Raw genomic sequence first — 22,196 nt, 5'->3', positions numbered from 1 at the left:
AGTGGAAATGTCTAGGAGCAACAACAGCGCAGCCGCGAAATGGTAGGCCACACAAGCTCACAGAACGGAACCACCGAGTGCTGAAGCACGTAAAAATCGTCTGTCCTTGGTTGCAACACTCACTACCGAGTTCCAAACTGCCTCTGGAAGCAATGTCAGCACAATAACTGTTCTTCGGGATCTTCATGAAATAGGTTTCCATGGCCGAGCAGCCACACACAAGCCTAAGATCACCATACACTATGCCAAGCGTCGGTTGGAGTGGTGTAAAGCTCACCGCCATTGGATCTGGAGCAGTGGAAACGCATTCTCTGGAGTGATGAATCACGCTTCACCATCTGGCAGTCGGAAGGACGAATCTGGGTTTAGCGGATGCCAGGAGAGTGCTACCTGCCCCAATGCATAGTGCCAACTGTAAAGTTTGGTGGAGGAGAAATAATGGTCTGGGGCTATTTTTCATGGTTCGGACTAGGCCCCTTAGTTCCAGTGAAGGGAAATCTTATTGCTACAGCATACAATGACATTCTAGATGATTCTGTGCTTCCAACTATGTGACAACAGTTTGGGGAAGGCCCTTTCCTGTTTCAGCATGACAATGCCCCCGTGCACAAAGCAAGGTCCATACAGAAAGGATTTGTCGATCGTTTTGGAAGAACTTGACTGGCCTTCACAGAACACTGACCTCAACCCCATCGAACACCTTTGGGATGAATTGGAACCGACTGCGTGCCAGGTCTAATCGCCCAATATCTGTGCCTGACCTCACTAATGCTATCTGTGGCTGAATGGAAGCAAGTCCCCACAGCAATGTTCCAGAAGAGTGGAGGCTGTTATAGCAGCAAAGGGGGGACCAACTCCTAATAATGCCCATGATTTTGGAATGAGATGTTCTGCATCTCAGTGCTAGAGGCATCACTACAGACACCCTGGTTCGATTCCAGGCTGTATCATAACCTGCCGTGATCGCCCATTGGGCGGTGCACAATTGGCCCAGCGTCATCCGGGTTTGGCCGGTGTAGGCCACCATTGTAAATAATAATTTATTCTTAACTGACTTGCCTAGTTACATTTTTAAAAAGAATGTTAGACGAGCAGGTGTCCACATACTTTTGGTCGTGTAGTGTATATACAGTATATATGTCATAGGCTACAGTAGGCTACTAAATAAAATGTCCAGTGGCACACTGACTCACCTAATGATGAAGATGAAGCCATAGGCTACTCACGGTGATGGCCGATGTGCTCGTCGTGGCAATAGACTCTCAAGATGAGCTACTTTGAAAAACAGTGCTGCAGTTATCAAAAAATTGGTGGTTGTTGATTAAAAAAAAAGTATTTGATTTGTTTTTCAGACAGATTAGTCTTCTCTTTTCAGCAGTAGGCTTTTGCTTCCAAACTATGTTTTTCCTGCGATTTTTATTTTGAAATCTGCAAAACCAACAGCTGCAACCAACCATAGAAATATAATCCATTGATGGCAGTTCCCATTCAAGTCAGGACTGGCATCCATTGCTAGTGTACACAAGTTTAATAACAGTCTATTTTACCAGGGTAAGAAGTTACAATACCCTTCTATGGATTATATGTCTATTGCCACGACACAACAGGTTGTATATTTAACTCGCATGCTGCTCAAACTGCAGCCTTCCTGACTGTAGGCATACTGGTAACTGTCAAAATAAAGGAAACACTTGAGTAAACAAGGGATACAAAGTATATATTATGGTGTGGAGTGCATTTTCCTGGCATGGCTTAGGTCCACATGTAGAATTTATGCCAAAGCGCATTCAAGCTGTTCTGGAGGCTCATGGTTGCCCAACAATCAATCAATTTATTTATGTTTTATTTAACCTTTTTTTAAATATGCAAGTCAGTTAAGAACAAATTCTTATTTTACAATGAGGGCCTGCCCCGGCCAAACCCTACTCTAACCCGGACGACGCTGGGCCAATTGTGCGCCGCCCTATGGGACTCCTGATCATGGGCCTGTTGTGATACAGCCCGGGATCAAACCAGGGTCTGTAGTAACGCCTCTCGCACTGAGATGCACTGCTAGAGGCATTTATTTATAAAGCCCTTTTTACATCGGTAGATGTCACAAAGTGGTATACAGAAGCATGGTGGCTAGGAAAAACTCCCTAGAAAGGCAAGAACCTAGGAAGAAACCTAGAGACGAACCAGGCTCTGAGGGGAGGCCAGTCCTCTTCTGGCTGTACTGGGTGGAGATAGTACATGGCCATTAAGGCCAGATTGTTCTTCAAGATGTTCATAGATGACCAGCAGGGCCATTCAGAGGTCGAGACAGCAGGTGTGGTATTGGTATAGAGAGAGAGAGAGAGAGAGAGAATAGCTGGTCCCGGGACAAGGTAGCACGTCCGGTGAACAGGTCAGGGTTCCATATGCCGAAGGCAGAACAGTTGAAACTGGAGTAGCAGCACGACCAGGTGGACTGGGGGCAGCCAGGAGTCATCAGGCCAGGTAGACACTTTTAAGACACTTTGTTGGTGTTTTCCTTTATTTTGCAGATACCTGTATGTGCTTGTGATATCTTAATCAACAGTTATTTTTTATAAACTATAGATCCTCTGTGAATACATTATGCTCTCTGGTGTATTTTGAACATAGAGAGTGGGGTCCTGTGGTTGGATTAAAAATTACAATGTTTAAAAAATACTATTTCAATTTTTTGCCCTCTTTGGCCCCAGCCCCTGACTCACACAATTGGCCAGTAAGATGATTATTATTAATACACAAATTAACATTAATGAACATTATTCACATAGGATGTATAACATAATACAATATTCTATCATAATCAAAAATTATATAAACAAAAAAAAATAAGTAATGTATTATCAGTTCATTAATCTACTTAATTGTATCGCCTAACAAATTGAAGAATGATTGACAATAAATCATTGTAATCAAATTAAAATGTTGATGCATAATAATGAGTTAATTACCTGAATGTATCTTTATTGCCTAGGCGTTAACAAAATATTCATACAAATATGATTGGGCCTCTCATAGACTAGGCCTTGTAGAAAGAGGGTCAGTCAAGTTAGGTCTGCCAAATTAATGTCACATTGGGGAAAAAAATGCATAAATCCAGCCACAGAGTATAACCTTTTAATCATAAAAACATGTTGTTTAAACATGCACAATTAGAAGCATCAATCTATATAGAGAAAGCGTGACTAAATTCAAGCCCAGTAACTTTGCTCACCACATCCTTGTCTCGTCTGGCTGCCACGAAAAGCCCCCACCTGCTGATCTGCAGGAAGTGTGTGAGTGCCACTGACGATGTACCTTGCTGGACATGCAAGCTGTTCTCGGCGGCTAATCATCACTTCAAACGCATTCCGTCATGGTGTTATGGGTTGGCCTACTACTACTGGTAGTACCGTTAAAATGTAAGTTATGAATCGCAAATCGCCATACAGCTGACACACTTGATTTCATTTTGAGTTCAATTTGGTTGTCCAAAATACTATCAGCTTGCCCTGCTCTTTGCCGATGAATGCCCTGATCTCTGGCCAGTCAATTGGTTCAATTACATTGTTTCGTCTATCAATCGCTTCTAATAGATCTGAAAATGATGCAATAACCAGGGACGTCCCACGTTTAACCTGGACACATAAATAGTAGGAATTTGCGCTGGCTTCAGCCATGACAACATGAGAGAGAGAAATGAAACATCTGCACGTCGCCTGCAGGTGCAAGCCTGTGTGTTTCACTGTCCAATCTGAGGCTGTTTGGTCTCTTGGGCATCAACTTGGGAGAGTGGACAGTGTATTATAAACAAAAAGCTGCATATATTGGCCAAAAAAAGAACACATCTGATTTTTATGTTTTTGGTGTGTGGAGAAAAGGGCATTGGTTAAACAGTAATTCAACTTTGTCCGACCTAACTACGAATAAAGTGTCAGATGGTAAACAGTAGAAGCAGCATATGTAATGATTACAGCTACAAATGTTGTTTACGAAGCGTGTGACAAATATAATTTGATTTGAGTTTGCTGTGTATATCACCTTTCAGAGACCTTTCATTTTGTCTGTATTGACTTATTGTGTGGAGACATTTTGGGATAATTGAACTTTGTCACAGGGTTGCTGAGTAAACTCCTTAGTTCCTCAAATCAAAATGGGATGAACAAATGTAAACCACCAATTTGCATATCCACTGAGTGTTTTATTTTTTTTATTCCGTTGGCTGTCATCCTCAGCCTGTGTTGTGAATATGTCACCGTCTTCTCCCCACCTGGAGGGGTTCAGAGTTTGTTATTTTCAAAGAGCTGTCAGGGGTCTGATGCTGTGAGGAGAGCTCACTGGTTTATGGCAGGGTGATATAAGGGCTAGCCTGTTGCATCTAGCTCAGTTAAGATAATTGCTCCAGCACAGGGTGTCACAGCAGAGTTTTTTTTGTTCTCAACTTCAATTTTCAATGATGTCCAGCCTCTTCTCTTTACTGTGACAACTGAAAATTGCAATCGGTAGTTTGGAAATGGCTACTCTATCACCTTGTACCCCAAAGACTAATAGATGTTGTTGTTCATCTATGTGGTAAGACCAGGCTCTAATAAGATCATGGTATTGAGTGAAAAATCTGCTAACCGAATACAGTACATCTGTCCATTTTCACTAGTTGTGGAAAGTAGATATATAGAAGGGGGGGCGGGGATCATGGCAGAGTCCCATGGCTGCACTGTTTGTACTTAGATCCACTGCTTCCTTCAAGATTTATACCATAATCCTCGTATTGGAATTATCGCAAGTGCTGGTTTAAGATTGGTTTAGCCAATGTCCTATGCGTTAAGAGGGAGATCACTTAAAATGATATGTATCTCAGCTAAAAGCCAAATACCATCATTAAGCTAGAGCAGGGATGGGCAACTTTTGATGGGGGTGGGGGCCACAAAATACTCATGTGGGGGGACGCAGTGGCTTGCGGGTCTGTGTCCCCACATCCATACCAAGATGTAGTCAGAGCCGGCCCTAGCCATTTGGGGGCCCTAAGCAAAATGTTGTTTCCCCCACCTTGCAAGCAAAACATTCTAGTGGCCATCGTCTTGACGGAGAGAAAAATGTTGAAGTTTTAGTATTAATTTCTTACAATTCTATACCGAACAGAGATATAAACTCAACATGTAAAATGATGGTCCCATGTTTTTTGAGTTGAAATAAAACATCCCCGACATTCACACAAAAATCATATTTCTCTCAGATTCTATGCAGAAATTTGTTTACATCCCTGTAAGTGAACGTTTTTCCTTTGCCAAGATAATCCATCCACTTGACTGGTGTGGCATATCGCGAAGCTGATTTGAACATCATGATCATTACACAGGTGCACCTTTTGCTGGGTACAAGAAAAGGCACTGTAAAATGTGCAGTTTTGTCGCACAACACAGTGGCACAGAGTTTTGAAGGAGCGTGCAATTGGCATGCTGACTGCAGGAATGTCCGCCAGAGCTGTTGCAAGGGAATTTAATGTTCATGTCTCTACCATAAGCCGCCTCAACGTAATTTTATTTAGAGAATTTGGCAGTATGTCCAACTGGCCTCACAACCGCACACCACGTGTAACCACGCCAGTCCAGGACCTCCAAATCTGGCTTCTTCACATTCGGGATCGTCTGAGGGGGGAGGGTGGGTATGCTAAGGAGTATTTATGTCTGTAATAAAGCCCTTTTGTGGGGAAAAAGTCATTCTGATTCGCTGGGCCTGGCTCCCCAGTTGGTGGGCCTATGCCCTCCCAGGCCCACCTATGGCTGCGCCCCTGCTCAGTCATGTGAAATCCATAGGCTAGGGCCTAATGAATTTATTTAAATGGATGTATTTCCTTATATGAACTGTAACTCAGTAAAATTGTTGCATGTTGCGTTTATATGTTTTGTTCAGTACCTTCTACCTTCTTAACAGCACTATCAACAAGGTAGGTCCTTCAGGCTCTTGTTTTGTCGCACCTGGACTACTGTTGGTGGTCAGGTGCCACAAAGAGGGACTTTTGCAATTGGCTCAAAAGAGAGCAGCACGGGTGGCCCTTGGATGTACACAGAGAGCAAACATTAATAATATGCATGTCAATCTCTCCTGGTTCAAAGTGTAGGAGAGATTGACTTCATCACTACTTGTATTTGTGAGAGGTATTGACATGTTGAAAGCACCGAGCTGTCTATTTAATCAACTAGCACCCATGCATACCCCACAAGACATACCACCAGAGGTCTCTTCACAGTCCCCAAGTCCAGAACAGACTATGGGAGGTGCACAGTACTACATAGAGCCATGACTACATGGAACTCTATTCCACATCAGGTAACTGATGTAAGCTGAAAGATTAGTGGAATCTGTGTGGGTAGCTGGACAGGTAGGATGACTGACAGTGAGGGTGAACAGGTGGTCAGGTGACAGAGGAATGGATGAGACTGAGGCAGGAATTCCTTTAACCATAAAGTGGTATATTTACTGAGTAGTGTGGATTCATGGACGCACAGGACTTCTGGATTTGACAGAGTGAAGGAAGAGAAAGCAGCGCGATCAGGCGATGGTGTTTTCCTCCTTTTATGGAGTGGAGATCTGTCGGACATTTACACCTGACCTAATTAAAGTGCCCCTGGCCCAGCTGAGTAAGTGGCAATGAATTAAAGTATTATTCCACCAACTCCATGGGCTTTTTCTACAGCCACCCCGGAAATTGGTTAATTTCCACACTCCTCAAAAAAGGCTCATTGCTCCCCGTCCTCCGTCATCTCAGGGAGAGGAATTAGTCGGGCAACTGGCCGGATATATGTCCGGTTCTTTACCTGGATCTCCACCGATCTAACACGACCATCGGTCCCAGGCATGATCTTAGTGATACGGCCCACAGGCCAGGAGGCTCGAGGCAGCTGAGGGTCCACCATCATTACGACTTGGCCAGTTTCCAGGCTGGCCATTTCTCTCCGCCATTTCCCTCTGTGCTGTAGATTTGGTAGGTAATCCCGAATGAATCGGGCCCAGAAATGGTCAGCCAAGATCTGGCTGTGTCGCCACCGGCGCCTGCCAACGAGGTTGGTATCAGCGTACATGGCTTGAGGAAGTGATGCATCTCGGCGTCCCATCAAGAGCATATTCGGTGTAACCGGATCGGGGTCAGCGATGTCTGCAGAGAGATATCCCAAGGGTTTGGAGTTCAGTATCCCTTCCACCTCTATCAGGACAGTCCGCAAGACAGTTTCCGTGACAGTTTGGTCCCCCAGTACGACTCGTAAGGCCGTCTTTACAGATTTGATCTCTCGCTCCCATGTTCCTCCAAAATGAGGAGCTCCTGGAGGGTTACATTTGAATGAGATTTGTTGGTCCATCAGCTGATCCTGGAGGCTGGGTTCCATGGCTTGGAAGGCTTCCTCTAACCTGGCTTCTCCTGCCTTGAAGTTTGTGCCTCTGTCAGCCAGGATCTCGTAGGGTTTCCCCCGTCGGGAGATAAACCGCCGTAGGGCCATGAGGAACGCTTCAGTATCCAAACTCTCCAGTAGGTCCAGGTGGACACATCTAGTGGTCCAACACTTGAATAGAATGCCCCAGTACTTTTCCACTCGACGACCTAACTTGATCGTCAAGGGGCCAAAGCAATCCACTCCTGTTGACCAGAAGGGTGGTTTGAGGAGGCGCAAGCGAGCAGGGGGTAAATCTGCCATTTTGGGCACCGTGGCTCTGGCCCGCCATCTCTGACATTCCACACAGGCGTATTGGTGCTTACGAATGGCTCCTCGTCCTCCAAGTATCCAGTACTTCCGCCTCATCTCCCCATAGACTCTCTCTGGCCCTGGGTGGAGAAGCCTCTCATCATAACTCTTGATGAGGAGCCTGGTACTAGGGTGTCTGGAGTCAAGGATAATTGGGTGGATAGCGTCGGGATCCAAAACTTCTGCTTGGCGCAGCCTCCCTCCGACTCTGATCACTCCAAGGATTCGATCATATTCTGGGGCCAGAGAGAGAAGACGGCTGTCCTTAGCCACCTCCCTACCGGCTTTCAGAGCTTTTAGCTCCTCAGGGAAGCTAACTGCTTGTGCATGCTGGAGGAGTAGTGTCTCTGCCGCGAGGGAGGTGGGTACGGAAGCCACCCCATCTGAGGTCTGGTTTGTGGCGGTGATCAGATCCGGCAGGTTTTGGGATTGTGTCATGTCAGGGAGAGCTGTTGTCGGTTCCATAGAGATGCTGTAGCATTGGGTGGACTTCCTTAACTCATGAGCTTCAGTTGGTTGCGGAGGGGCTGCACGCCTGGGGGCTGTCGGCCACTCGTTCTCTGGTTTGGACAAGAATGGTGGCCCCAAACTCCAGCGATGGGGTTGAGCCAGTTCCTTAAGTGTTTTACCACGAGTAACGTCATCAGCAGGATTGTTTACGCTGTCAACATACCTCCAGTCTTGGACTTCTGTTAGGTCTTGGATTTCCGCAATGTGAGTTCCGACGAACACCTTATACCTGCGGGACTCCGACTTGAGCCAAGTCAATACAGTAGTTGAATCACTCCAGTAGATGACCCTTTGGATTGGCAAGGTGAGCTCGGCTCGCAAGGTTGATGCCAACTGGGCTCCGGAAAGGGCAGCACTGAGTTCCAGCCTAGGCATTGACAACTGCTTCTTGGGTGCGACCCTGCACCTGGCCATGACGAAGGATACATGGATGTGGCCTGCCTTATCCTCCACTCTTAGATAGGAAACCGCCCCATAAGCTCGCTCTGAAGCGTCACAGAACACATGCAGTTCCAGGCATGATCCCAGTTGCTCAGCACAGGGTGGTACATAACATCTTGGCATTTGGACTTCAGAGAGCTCCGATAACTCTGTTTCCCAACAGATCCATCGTTCCACTAGGTCAGCCAGGTGGATCGGTTCATCCCAGTCCCTCTTGGTCTGCCACAGGTCCTGGACTAAGACTTTGGCCCGGGTTGTGTATGGCAGAATATACCCAAGGGGATCGTATTGACTGGCCAGGGTGTGATAGATGGTGCGCAGAGTGGGGGTTTTGGTACTCAGGGCGGAGCGGTGCTTGTACCCCAGGGTATCCGGTATGCAGCTGCATCTCAATCCTAGAGTGGGCTCTTGTGGGTTAGCGCCAGACTGCGATAGCCATAGTTCACTGCTACTAGACCTGGCTTGTGGCGGGAGGTGCTGGATAACCTCCGCTCTGTTACTCGCCCACTGTCGGACCTCAAATCCCCCTTTGGACAGGAGATTCCGTACTTTGTCAAGGAGTGCTTTCGCTTCAGCCGTGGATGGGATGCTCTATAAGCAGTTATCCACATAGAAGGCATTTTCCACTGAATCCCATACTTCTGGGTCACTGTCTGGGTGCTCCCGTGCGTGTCTCTGCAGAGCGTATATGGCACACATCAAGGACTGCAGGTGGTGCCAAATGGGAGTACTTGCCATTCATAGATTGTGGGCTCTGCGTCTCGTTCTATATCTCGCCATATGAACCGGAGCAGTGTAGTGTCGGACGGCAGCAGACGAATCTGATGAAACATGGCTTTGATGTCTCCACTGATGGCTGTAGAGTGCTGCCGGAACCGGAGAAGGACACCGAGCAAGGAAGGACCTAAAATTGGTCCGGGGAGTAGACAGTCATTCAGGCTTTGACCAGCAGCTTGGAATGAACAGTTGAAGACAAGTCTGTACTTCCCACCGTGTTGCTGGATAACATGATGAGGGAGATACCAGGATTCGCCGAGTGCGTTTCCCTCTTCTTGAGTTGTCACTTTGGTGACATAGCCTGCCTTTACAAGGTTATGAATCTCTCGGTTATGAACTTCAGCAAGCTCAGGATTGTTCACCAGGCATCGCTCCGTTCCACGCAATAGTGGGAGTACAGCCCGCGTCGTGGTTGCCAGAGGAGGATGGTTGGGCACCCGTAGCAGTGGGGTTGCGTACCTCCGAACGCCATCCATTTCAGTGGTGGTGGTGCGCTTCTCCAGGAGGTCTAATGCATAGGAGTCTTGTTTAGAGCGAGTGACCTCCTGTAGCTTCCGGTTGGAGAAGGTGTCCATCTTCCATAGCATCTCAACATTCCGAAGGAGGTCAGTAGCTGGACAGGGGGATGGAGCTGGATTGCTTCTGGTGAAGAGGACTTGCTGTGACTGTACAGCTTGGGTGGAGAGAAGTAAATGGGCTGGACCTTGCACAGCCCAACCCAAGGATGTATGGACAGCAACGGGCCCGCCTTCTGGTCCAGCTCGTATAGGCTCAGTCGGGGTGACGAGATGTGGGTGGTCTGACCCAATCAGGATAAGTGGAGCTACTCTGGCCAGGCTAGGAAGAGGCAATCCTCGGAGATGAGGATATTGTTTCTGTAGAACACTTACCGGGCAGGAGTGCTCTGCAAGTTTCAGGCCATCCGCCGTGAAGGCATTGGTGATAGTATAGGTCACGTCCCTGTTTCCTGAAGGGGAAATGCTGAAGGTCACAGCAGAGCCTTTCATTTGGATAACATCATGTCGCACCGTTCTGAGATTAAGGGTCTCGGGGATCCTCTCCAGGTTAAGCTGTCGGGTGGCCGCCGGGAGAATGATTGTTCGTTCAGACCCATCATCTAGAACGGCGAATGTATCAATGCTTCTCCCTCCACTCCACAGAGTGACCTTGACCACCTTCAACATGACCCTTGGAGACCGGTTCTGCTGGTCGAGGTAGAACTCCTTTACAGCTCCTACCATGAGCATACTCTGCTCTTTCTGTGCTTGGGGAATTGCATCATGCAACACTGTGAGATGGATTTCCGTACAGCGATTGCAGGGTTTCCTCAATGTGCAGGTCTCCGCCTTATGGCTACGGGCACACTTGTAGCATCGCTCGCCTGAAGTGATCCAAGCCTTCAATTGAGGTTGAGTGAGCTTTTTTACCCTGGGGCATGAGCCAAGGAAGTGCCCCTTACTATTGCAATATGGGCAGTAAGGCTGAAATTTGATGTTCTTGCTCTTGAGAGGGGTCTTCTTCCCGGGTTCCTCCCCAGCTTCACTATTTAAGTACATAGTAGTGGGAGTTGGCCTTTTCTGTCCCTCCTGGCGTTCAAACTCCTTCCTTCCCCCGTAGACTATGGCTGAGATTGTGGCCTGGTGAGCGATGCTCTTCGCCCTCGCTTTCACCTGCAACCATGCGGCCAGGTCTCTGAGAGCATAGGTGCTTCTCAAGCCCTCTTTCAGGATGCCTTTGTTCAAACAATGTTCAACGAAACTGTCTCTGAGGGACGCTGGAAGCTTGGTAAGAAGCCTGTCCACGTGGGAGCCACATTTCAGCTCGTTCCCGTCTTCTCCTTCAACGGATTGGAGCATCGAGGTCAGGGATTGGACAGCCAGGGAGAACTCTTGGAAGGCAGCATGGTCTCCCATTTTAATTGGAGACATGTTCAGGATGTTGTTTAGTTCATTCTGGACTAGCTGGCTTGGCTCGCCATATCTCGCTTTCAGGGCCTGGAGAGAGGCAGTGTATGGTATTGCGGAGTGCATAAAGGATTGGGCCAGCTTGTATGCACTGGGAAACCGCAAGTGATCCATTAGTACTTGGTACTTGTAGCGTTCTGACAGATGACTGTGAATACCCAGTAGGCTCTCCAATGCCATTTCCAAAAGGACAAATTCACTCTCCTTTCCGCTCTCAAAGTATGGCAGTTTGGGTCTGGGAATTCCATAGGCTGAGGCTACTAGCAGTTTCATAATGTTGGCTCCATCTTCTGGTTGCGTGAAGGATAAACCCGGGACTTCTGATGAGCCCACTGTGGCCTCATTGGGCCTGTCCCCTACTGTCCCAGACCCTCCATAGGTGGCAGCCGGAATTGGGTGAGAGCCCTCCCACCTGCCGTCTGAGGACTGGCCTGGTCCAGGCCCTGGACGAGAGGAATGATTTGCCGTGGTTGGTAATTGGCGAAAAGGCGAAGGAGTGATGCTTTGTCCAGATGGAGGAAAGCTAACTTCTGTCACTGGCATAGAGGGCGTTTGCGGAGTGGTCTGTCCCCGTGTTGGCTGTTGACCTTGGAGCCTCCGGGGACTGTGTACCATGCTGTACCAGAGGGGCAGATTGGGAAAGAAAGGCAGACAGGTCAGGTCCATCTGGAATGGTGGTCAGGTCAGCTCCCTGTTCGTTCCTCTCCAGGAAGGATGAGACCATCCGTGCCTCCTCCAATTCCCTTCTTGCTTGACGGTGCCGTCGCTGCTGTGCCAGGTATCTTGGCAATGAATTCCCTTTCCTGTAGAGCTCTACGGGCTTGCACATCCAATAGGTGACATCGTTCGTCAGCCTGTCGTTCCTCCTCAATCTGACGCTCAATTTCCTCCAACGCTAATAGTTTCATCCTCTCTTGTAGGACAGTGGTCTGTGATTCGCTGAGGGCTAGTGAATGGCGGCTGCCATGGCCACATCTAAAGGGGTATCCACTGGTCGAACTCTCACTCCGTCTAGAGTGCCTCGATGATTTCCCTTCAGTTAAGGGGTGAGCGGAGCTGGTCTCAGGAAGCTGGTCGACCTGTGCGGTGGGAGTTACCTCCTCCATAGGTTCTTCCTGTAGACCACTTTCCCGTCCCAAAGCAGTTTCTGGTCCTTGGTCCAGAGGGGATGGTTGATGGCTGAAACGTACAGCTGATCCATCACCAATTTGAGCTCTGGTGGGCTTGCCCTTGGATGTGGGAAACTCAACTACATAATCCTTAAGATAACCAGGTGCTTGCCTGGTTCTCCTGGTACTACTGGTGGTTGAGGATGAAGCCTTTGTTACTTTAGGCTTAGCTCCTGGACCTTTTCGTTGTTCCAGGACCTTTCCCTCCGCTGCTCTCCCTTCCTTTCTCCCTCCTTCCAGTGGACACAATTCCTCATTCTCCCCCTTCATTTCCTTTCCACCTGTCTTTGGTTCCGTCATCATCCGGCTTGAAGGACCATTGAAAGATTAGTGGAATCTGTGTGGGTAGCTGGACAGGTAGGATGACTGACAGTGAGGGTGAACAGGTGGTCACGGGTCAGGTGACAGAGGAATGGATGAGACTGAGGCAGGAATTCCTTTAACCATAAAGTGGTATATTTACTGAGTAGTGTGGATTCATGGACGCACAGGACTTCTGGATTTGACAGAGTGAAGGAAGAGAAAGCAGCGCGATCAGGCGATGGTGATTTCCTCCTTTTATGGAGTGGAGATCTGTCGGACATTTCCACCTGACCTAATTAAAGTGCCCCTGGCCCAGCTGAGTAAGTGGCAATGAGTTAAAGGATTATTCCACCAACTCCATGGGCTTTTTCTACATAAGCAGTAGAGTCAAATTTTAAAAAGTGATATAAATTTACCTTATGGAACAGCGGGGACTGTGAAGCAACACAGACACAGACCCATGCATACTCACATGATAACATATGCACTATACGCACACGTACACATGGATTTTGTGTTGTAGATATATGGTAGTGGAGTAGGGGACTGAGGCCACACACTTAGTGTGTTGTGAAATCTGTTATGAATGTGAAATCTGTTATGAATGTATTGTAATGTTTTTTAAATTGTATAACTGCCTTAATTTTGCCAGACCCCCGGAAGAGTAGCTGATGCTTTGGCAGCTAATGGGGATTCATAATAAACACAAATCAAATACAAATGGGGCCCCCCGTCAGTAATTCGACCATGATTACTACAAGTTTAGATAGCTGGCCGCTAGACTAACTTATCAACCTAACATTTTTTGCTGACATGGGCTAATTGAGTGTCTGTCAGTGACTGACATAAGAGTAAAACTACTGATGCAAAACCACATTTCAAAATTGCACCTTGTATTCTACTATTCTTACTCTGCTTTCTTGACATCTAAGTCAAGCAGACAGGTCCTACAGGCCCTAGTTTTGTCGCACCTGGACTACTGCCCAGTTATGTGGTCAGGTGCGGCAAAGAAAGACTTAGGCAAATTGCAGTGGTTCCAGGACAGAGTAGCACGTATTGCACTTTGATGTACACAGAGGACAAATGTCAATGACATGCATGCTTATCTTTCCTGGCTCAAAGTTTAGGAGTGATTGATGGCATCGCTGTTGGTCTTTGTGTGAGGTGTTGATGTGCTGAAGGTACCGAAATGTGTTCAAGCAGTTGGCACACAGTTCAGACATTCATCAGTATCACACAAGACATGCAACCAGAGGTCTTTTCACAGTTCCCTTGTCCAGAACAGAGGCTGGGAAACAAACAGTATTAAATAGAGCCATGACTAAATGGAACCCTCTGCCATCACAGGTAACTCAAGCTAGCAATAAAACCAGATAAAAAAATTAAAAAATGAAAAAAGAACACCGCAACGGGGACTGTGTTTTGCTTTGCATTATGTATTGTATTATGTATGTGATACGACTGTGATGTGTGGTTGTCTCGCCTGGCTATCTTAAGATGAATACAATAGTTGTGGGTCACTCTGGATGAGGAGCGTCTGCTGAATGGCTAAATTGTAATGTAAATGTAGTGCTAGTGTGTGTGTGTGTGTGTGTGTGTGTGTGTGTGTGTGTGTGTGTGTGTGTGTGTGTGTTGGTTTCCTTTTTGACCCCAGGAAGAGTAGCCTCGGCACAAACTAATTGGTGATCCTAATAAATACTACAACCGTACAGTGGGGGGAAAAAAGTATTTGATCCCCTGCTGATTTTGTACGTTTGCCCACTTACAAAGAAATGATCAGTCTATAATTTTAATGGTAGGTTTATTTGAACAGTGAGAGACAGAATAACAACAAAAATATCCAGAAAAACGCATGTCAAAAATGTTATAAATTTATTTGCATTTTAATGAGGGAAATAAGTATTTGACCCCTCTGCAAAACATGACTTGGTGGCAAAACCCTTGTTGGCAATCCCAGAGGTCAGATGTTTTTTGTAGTTGGCCACCAGGTTTGCACACATCTCAGGAGGGATTTTGTCCCACTCCTCTTTGCAGATCTTCTCCAAGTCATTAAGGTTTCGAGGCTGACGTTTGGCAACTCGAACCTTCAGCTCCCGCCACAGATTTTCTATGGGATTAAGGTCTGGAGACTGGCCAGGCCACTCTAGGACCTTAATGTGCTTCTTCTTGAGCCACTCCTTTATTGCCTTGGCCGTGTGTTTTGGGTCATTGTCATGCTGGAATCCCCATCCACGACCCATTTTTAATGTCCTGGCTGAGGGAAGGAGGTTCTCACCCAAGATTTGACGGTACATGGCCCCGTCCATCGTCCCTTTGATGCAGTGAAGTTGTCCTGTCCCCTTAGCAGAAAAACACCCCCAAAACATAATGTTTCCACCTCCATGTTTGACGGTGGAGATGGTGTTCTTGGGGTCATAGGCAGCATTCCTTCTCCTCCAAACACGGCGAGTTGAGTTGGTGCCAAAGTGCTCCATTTTGGTCTCATCTGACCACAACACTTTCACCAGTTGTCCTCTGAGTCATTCAGATGTTCATTGGCAAACTTCAGACGGGCATGTATATGTATTCTTGAGCAGGGGGACCTTGCGGGCGCTGCAGGATTTCAGTCCTTCACGGCGTAGTGTGTTACCAATAGTTTTCTTGGTGACTATGGTCCCAGCTGCCTTGAGATCATTGACAAGATCCTCCCGTGTAGTTCTGGGCTGATTCCTCGCCGTTCTCATGATCATTGCAACTACACGAGGTGAGATCTTGCATGGAGCCCCAGGCCGAGGGATATTGACAGTTCTTTTGTGTTTCTTCCAAAAAGATATAGATGTACTATTGTAAAGTGGTTGTTCCACTGGATATCATAAGGTGAATGCACCAATTTGTAAGTCGCTCTGGATAAGAGCGTCTGCTAAATGACGTAAATGTAAATCTGTGAATAATCGCACCAAATGTTGTCACCTTCTCACCAAGCTGCTTGGCGATGGTCTTGTAGCCCATTCCAGCCTTGTGTAGGTCTACAATCTTGTCCCTGACATCCTTGGAGAGCTCTTTGGTCTTGGCCATGGTGGAGAGTTTGGAATCTGATTGATTGATTGCTTCTGTGGACAGGTCTTTTTTACAGGTAACAAGCTGCGGTTAGGAGCACTCCCTTTAAAAAGACACCTGGTAGCCAGAAATCTTTCTGATTTGAGATGGGGTCAAATACTTATTTCCCTCATTAAAATGCAAATCAATTTCTAACATTTTTGACATGCGTTTTTCTGGATTTTTTTGTTGTTATTCTGTCTCTCACTGTTCAAATAAACCTACCATTAAAATTATAGACCGACCATTTCTTTGTCCGTGGGCAAACGTACAAAATCAGCAGGGGATCAAATACTTTTTTCCTCCACTGTATGTTGAGCCTTTTTTTGGGGGTGGGGTGGGGAATTCACCCGCAGACTTACAAAAGGGGCGTCACATGGCCGCCAGTTGCCCATCCTTAAGCTAGAGCTAGGCTGCAGCTAGCATGAACTATTATTGTAAATGTTTATTCTGTCTCTCTCTTTTCTTGCTGAAAGTCATGCTTAGAAATTCAGGGGATCAGGATTCAGCTGTAAAGTGTCCTTTAGATCTCACAATAGATTTAGTACATTGTGAATTCTAAGAAAGATGAATTTAAGCTTGTGTTCTGTGAAAAACAAAGTGCACAATGTTGAAGGGCTATTTTCTATAATCAGCTTCAAGTGGAGGCAAAACCTTTTGAATTGACCATTTATAGAAATGTACATCTGTACTCTTTGGCCCTCCAACACTTAGGCATACTTATGTGTCCAGAATAGAACAACACCATGTGAGCCAGTTTGATATATCCTAAGTGCAGATAAGGGCGACGGACTCTGTCTTTTTCTCTTGTAAAAGCTGGGTACATTCCAACAAATAACCACATTTTTGGTGAGTGGGCCGAAGAGGCCCATCCATCAATTTGTATTGTGGATGCAGCAATTGAAAACTGCCATACATGTAAGACATTGCCTGCTAGCCCTCACACAAAGGTATACACGTTAAACTCTGGTTTACATTGTGTGTCAACCTATTAAGGCTGAACCATATGTTCTGCCCACACAACTGGTCCTTTTTTCCCCATCTGTGTGCAAGCCTGATTTCAGTTTACGATCACATCCCACGTCACCATAAAGTGCCCACAGCGGATGTACCAAATAGCTTCTTGTCGGGAACCTACAAGTGTCCTGGACAGAATGATGGAGCATTGGGGATCAATCTGTGAAAACCTGATGGAAATAAGTGTTGTTAACATCCCCTCTCTCTCTCTTTCTGACAGGTCATATTTGAGGCGGAGGTCTCGGACGGGAAGACCGGCTTCATTGCGATTGATGACATCCAGGTTTTGAGCTATCCATGTGGTAAGTCATTACACAGGCAGTAATTACCAGACACTCCTGCATTGCTGCTGATGGGTTTTTTGTTGCTCCGCAAATTAAGATAAGAAGGTGACCTTCTGGTAGAGGGGAAGGATGAGGTGAGCAAGGTTTGCTGCTGGAAGATAATAAAGTGGGCTGACCTGCATTTGAAAACAACAGTGTCGGCGCAGGAGGGAATAAATAAATATACTAATAAATGAATTTGCCGTGTAATAAAGGATAATTGTGCTCTCTCAGCATGGCTTTATGGGTTGTAATAGCCGGCTTCCACCCACTTCAGCACAATGAGGTACTTGAACGTTAACCTTAAAAAATCCCTGGCTTCCTGATAACCTGACCATTAAATATATTTGTGGATTTCTTAATTTTCATCCTGAGACCATTTTCAGCTAGAGACCATTGTACAACGACACAGTTAAGCATGTTTCCGACAGTTTCTACAGATGCCAAGAATCTGAGACTCCATTAGAAAGAATAGACTTTTCATTATTGAATAAATGTAATTTTAAAAAGAGAAGTCTGCGTGTGTCCAGTTGTTTGCTTTGTATTCACACTCTTACACGTGGATGGGGTCCAACCTGAACGTTGAGATATTTGGATTTTACAATTCCCTCAGTTCTATAGTCTATCCAGGATGATAAAAGAATTAACATTAAATAATGTAAAGATATCCCAATTAGTAGCACCAGCAACAACAGGGGTAGTGATTTCACCTTCACTGAGGAGAGCTCCTAACTAGGACTGTAATCCTTTTGAACAGCGTAACAATCCTTTATTACACTAACCACCATGGTTAGTTGTGACAGTTAATTCTAAATGGTGGGTAAAATGGCTGGTTTAGGTACCCTACACCCTTTGAGGACTAGACTGGTGCAGTCCAGTGTGTCCAGTCATGTATCCTGTCCTGCTACCTCCTCCTAGGTTACATCCCAAATGGCACCCTATTCCCTACATAGTGCACTACTTATGGCCAGAGCCCTTTAGTGCACTATGTAGGGAATAGGATGCCATTTTGGACACAGCCCTAGCCTCTACAGTAACAGCATTCATTTAAATTGACAGCTGCATCCAGAGAAATTATCTGAGCAGTGAGCAGTACTGAGCACTAGCCACCCCTCATTTGGCAGCGGGGTAAGTGGATTGACTCAGGGGACTGGTACGTCCCAGGCTAATTTGGAGATAATCTGCTAATGGCGTCACTCCAGAGGGTCATTTCTGTTGGATTTAGCAATAATAATTAAATAATAATTACCCTTCCCTCTCCATCATTCAACCATTTACTACTTTGGAGTGTTTAGTGAGTGCTATAGTAAAGCAATCATAGTCCTAGTAAGTGCATGGTTGCTCTTCAGTAACAAATGCTCTGGATTGGGACCAACAGGGGATAATCAGCAAATGCCATTTTCTTTTGCACCATGGCCTCTTCCTGATCCCTGTCTCAAGAGAAGCTTGACGCTAGGATGGATCTCTAACTAAGCTCTGTGTGAAATTAGTGTGTGCTGAACCACCCAGCTTCTATTCACCCATTGCACTGATGATAATGAACTAGCTAAGCACTCACCCAAGCTGACAAACTATTGGACACAGTGATTTACAGTCTCTATTTTAGCAATAGTCCCTAGAGTTAAATCACTATGTTTGGGTCTTTTTTTAAGGTCCTATCACTAGTCCATTGGATTATCTCCTCTTTTCTTCTCTTCACAATGGCCTCGAGATCTCACACTGTAGTGCTCTCGCAGTCTATGATGCTGTCTCTTTGTATGTATGGTATGTGCATAAAATATGCCTAATCAGTTTTTCCGCCAGAGTATTAAGGGTAATTTGGAGGATCACCCTCCGGCTGTGACTTGAATTCACTGCTTGATTATAGAATACAATTAAATTCAGAATCACTCCAAAACACGAATAAAAAATAAAAGAACAACTACAGGCACTGAGTTTTCCTTCTCAAAGCCAAATCGAAGAAAGATAATTCATTTTAAATGCAGCAATTTTAAACTTGCACAAGTCTTTGTAGTTGAGGAGAGAAACTTGGTGTCTCTATACATTGATAAAGTCATAGTTAATGTATTCAAACTATGAATATCCAAGCCATCGTTTTGCTCGTTAGGTAATCTGTAACGAGGATCCCTGGACATTAACAACCGTGTGAAGCCAGACAACCGTTTTGGTCCTGTTGTGTTCAGACAGAGTTTAGCGCTGTTTCATAAACGTTCCTCCTAGTTACGTGTGCTCAATTACTGCTGGCACCGCTCCAGACTACCACGCAGCATCTGGGCTGCCAACCTTCCAAATCACCATGAATAATTTAGCTGTCCAGATCAAAACTCTGCTTGTTAATATTCTTTCTTCAAAAAAAGACTCCATCCTTCTTCTCATGTTAGTTTAATGTTGTTGTTGGGTCTTTTATTTCCAGACCTCATAGGTTTCCTTTCCTTTTTCCTGTTGTCCCACAGCCCTCTTAGAACACTAGTATCTTTTCATTTGAGGTGCAAGTGTGTATTGTAATAATCCAGGCCGTTCACAGCAGTGGTGTATGTTTATTGAAAGTGTTTACCAGTAACCACTTCACCCACTCAGCTCTGGCTGTGTTTGTGTGACAGATGAGGTAGTTATTAGGACTTGCCGTCTGACATGGCGAGGAAAGGGGGGTGCTGGGAAACCGCAGGGTTGCATTGATCATGTCGTGTGCGCTGCGTTTATGACTGCTGTAATTGTTTTCTTCCCCGTAGATAAATCGCCTCACTTCCTGCGCCTGGGAGATGTGGAAGTCAACGCCGGGCAGAACGCCACCTTCCAGTGCATCGCCACCGGCCGGGATACCGTGAACAACAGGCTGTGGCTGCAGGTATGGACTGAGATTGGGAGCAGGGCTAGCCACTGAACAAAACAAATCAAATTTTAAGTCACATGTGCCAAATACAACAGGACCTTACAGTGAAATGCTTACTTACGAGTCCCTAACCAACAATGCAGTTTAAAAAGAAAATACAGATAAGAATAATAGTTTCAAGTAACAAGTAATTAAAGAGCAGCAGTGAAATAACAATAGCGAGGCTATATACAGGGGGTCTACTGATACAGAGTCAATGTGCGGGGGCACCGGTTATTTGAGGTAGTATGTATATGTAGGTAAAGTTATTAAAAGTGACTAGCCTGGGTAGCCATTTGCAGGAACTGCTGACACACTCCAGCCACATGAGGTCTTGCATTAGGAGGAACCCAGGGCCAACCGCACCAGCATATGGTCTCACAAGGGGTCTGAGGATCTCATCTCGGTACCTAATGGCAGTCAGGCTACCTCTGGCGAGCACATGGAGGGCTGTGCGGCCCCCCCAAAGAAATGCCACCCCACACCATGACCGACCCACCGCCAAACCGGTCATGCTGGAGGATGTTGCAGGCAGCAGAACGTTCTCCACGGCGTCTCCAGACTATTACGTCTGTCGCATGTGCTCAGTGTGAACCTGCTTTCATCTGTGAAGAGCACAGGGCGCCAGTGGCGAATTTGCCAATTTTGGTGTTCTCTGGCAAATGCCAAACGTCCTGCATGGTGTTGGGCTATAAGCACAACCCCCACCTGTGGACGTCGGGCCCTCATACCACCCTCATGGAGTCTGTTTCTGACCATTTGAGCAGACACATGCACTTTTGTGGCCTGCTGGAGGTAATTTTGCAGGGCTCTGGCAGTGCTCCTCCTGCTCCTCCTTGCACAAAGGCGGAGGTAGCGGTCCTGCTGCTGGGTTGTTGCCCTCCTACGGCCTCCTCCACGTCTCCTGATGTACTGGCCTGTCTCCTGGTAGCGCCTCCATGCTCTGGACACTACGCTGACAGACACAGCAAACCTTCTTCCCACAGCTCGCATTGATGTGCCATCCTGGATGAGCTGCACTACCTGAGCCACTTGTGTGGGTTGTAAACTCCGTCTCATGCTACCACTAGAGTGAAAGCACCGCCAGCATTCAAAATTATTCATAAATTCTGGCAAATTAGTTCACAACGAGCCAGGCGGCCCAAACTGTTGCATATACCCTGACTCTGCGTGCAATGAACGCAAGAGAAGTGACACAATTTCCCTAGTTTAATATTGCCTGCAAACATGAATTTCTTTTAACTAAATATGCAGGTTTTAAAAAATATACTTCTGTATATTGATTTTAAGAAGGCATTGATGTTTATGGTTAGGTACATTCATGCAACGATTGTGCTTTTTTCGCAAATGCGCTTTTGTTAAATCATCCCCCGTTTGGTGAATTTGGCTGTCTTTGTTAGGAAGAAATGGTCTTCACACAGTTCAATGAGCCAGGCGGCCCAAACTGCTGCATATACCCTGACTCTGCTGCACAGAACACAAGAGAAGTGACACAATTTCCCTAGTTAAAATAAATTTATGTTAGCAGGCAATATTAACTAAATATGCAGGTTTAAAAATATATACTTGTATATTGATTTTAAGGTTGATGTTTATGGTTGGGTACACATTGGTGCAACGACAGTGCTTTTTTCGCGAATGCGATTGTTAAATCACCCATTTGGCGAAGTAGGCTGTGATTCAATAATAAATTAACAGGCACCGCATCGATTATATGCAACGCAGGACAAGCTAGATAAACTAGTAATATCATCAACCGTGTGTAGTTAACTAGTGATTATATTAAGATTGATTGATTGTTTTTTTATAAGATACGTTTAACGCTAGCTAGCGCCTTACCTTGGCTCCTTGCCGCATTTGCATAACAGGTAGTCAGCCTGCCACGCAGTCTCCTTGTGGCGTGCCATGATCGGTGTCCAAAAATGCCCATTACCGATTTGTTATGAAAACTTGAAATCGGCCCTAATTAATCGGCCATTCCGATTAATCGGTCGACCTCTGTAGTGCCTTGCAGTCAGAGG

The 22,196-nt window shown here is 46.1% G+C and overlaps 1 protein-coding gene across 19 annotated transcripts in view; it reads left to right on the top strand.

Annotated features, from left to right (window-relative positions):
* LOC106571353 (receptor-type tyrosine-protein phosphatase kappa) overlaps nt 1-22,196 on the top strand; it is a 176,287-nt gene that overhangs the window by 73,876 nt on the left and 80,215 nt on the right. For all 19 annotated transcript variants that reach the window (XM_014144327.2, XM_014144326.2, XM_014144331.2 and 16 more), the window contains 2 exons: nt 17,204-17,285; nt 20,036-20,151. In XM_014144327.2, the coding sequence (XP_013999802.1) occupies nt 17,204-17,285; nt 20,036-20,151 (198 nt within the window). The remainder of the gene's footprint in view (nt 1-17,203; nt 17,286-20,035; nt 20,152-22,196) is intronic.

Source organism: Salmo salar, chromosome ssa15, assembly GCF_905237065.1.
Source record: "Salmo salar chromosome ssa15, Ssal_v3.1, whole genome shotgun sequence".
NCBI classification, from domain to species: domain Eukaryota; kingdom Metazoa; phylum Chordata; class Actinopteri; order Salmoniformes; family Salmonidae; genus Salmo; species Salmo salar.
The sequence above is the reverse complement of the archived record's forward strand: the minus strand, read 5'-3'. Positions and strand labels throughout refer to the sequence as shown.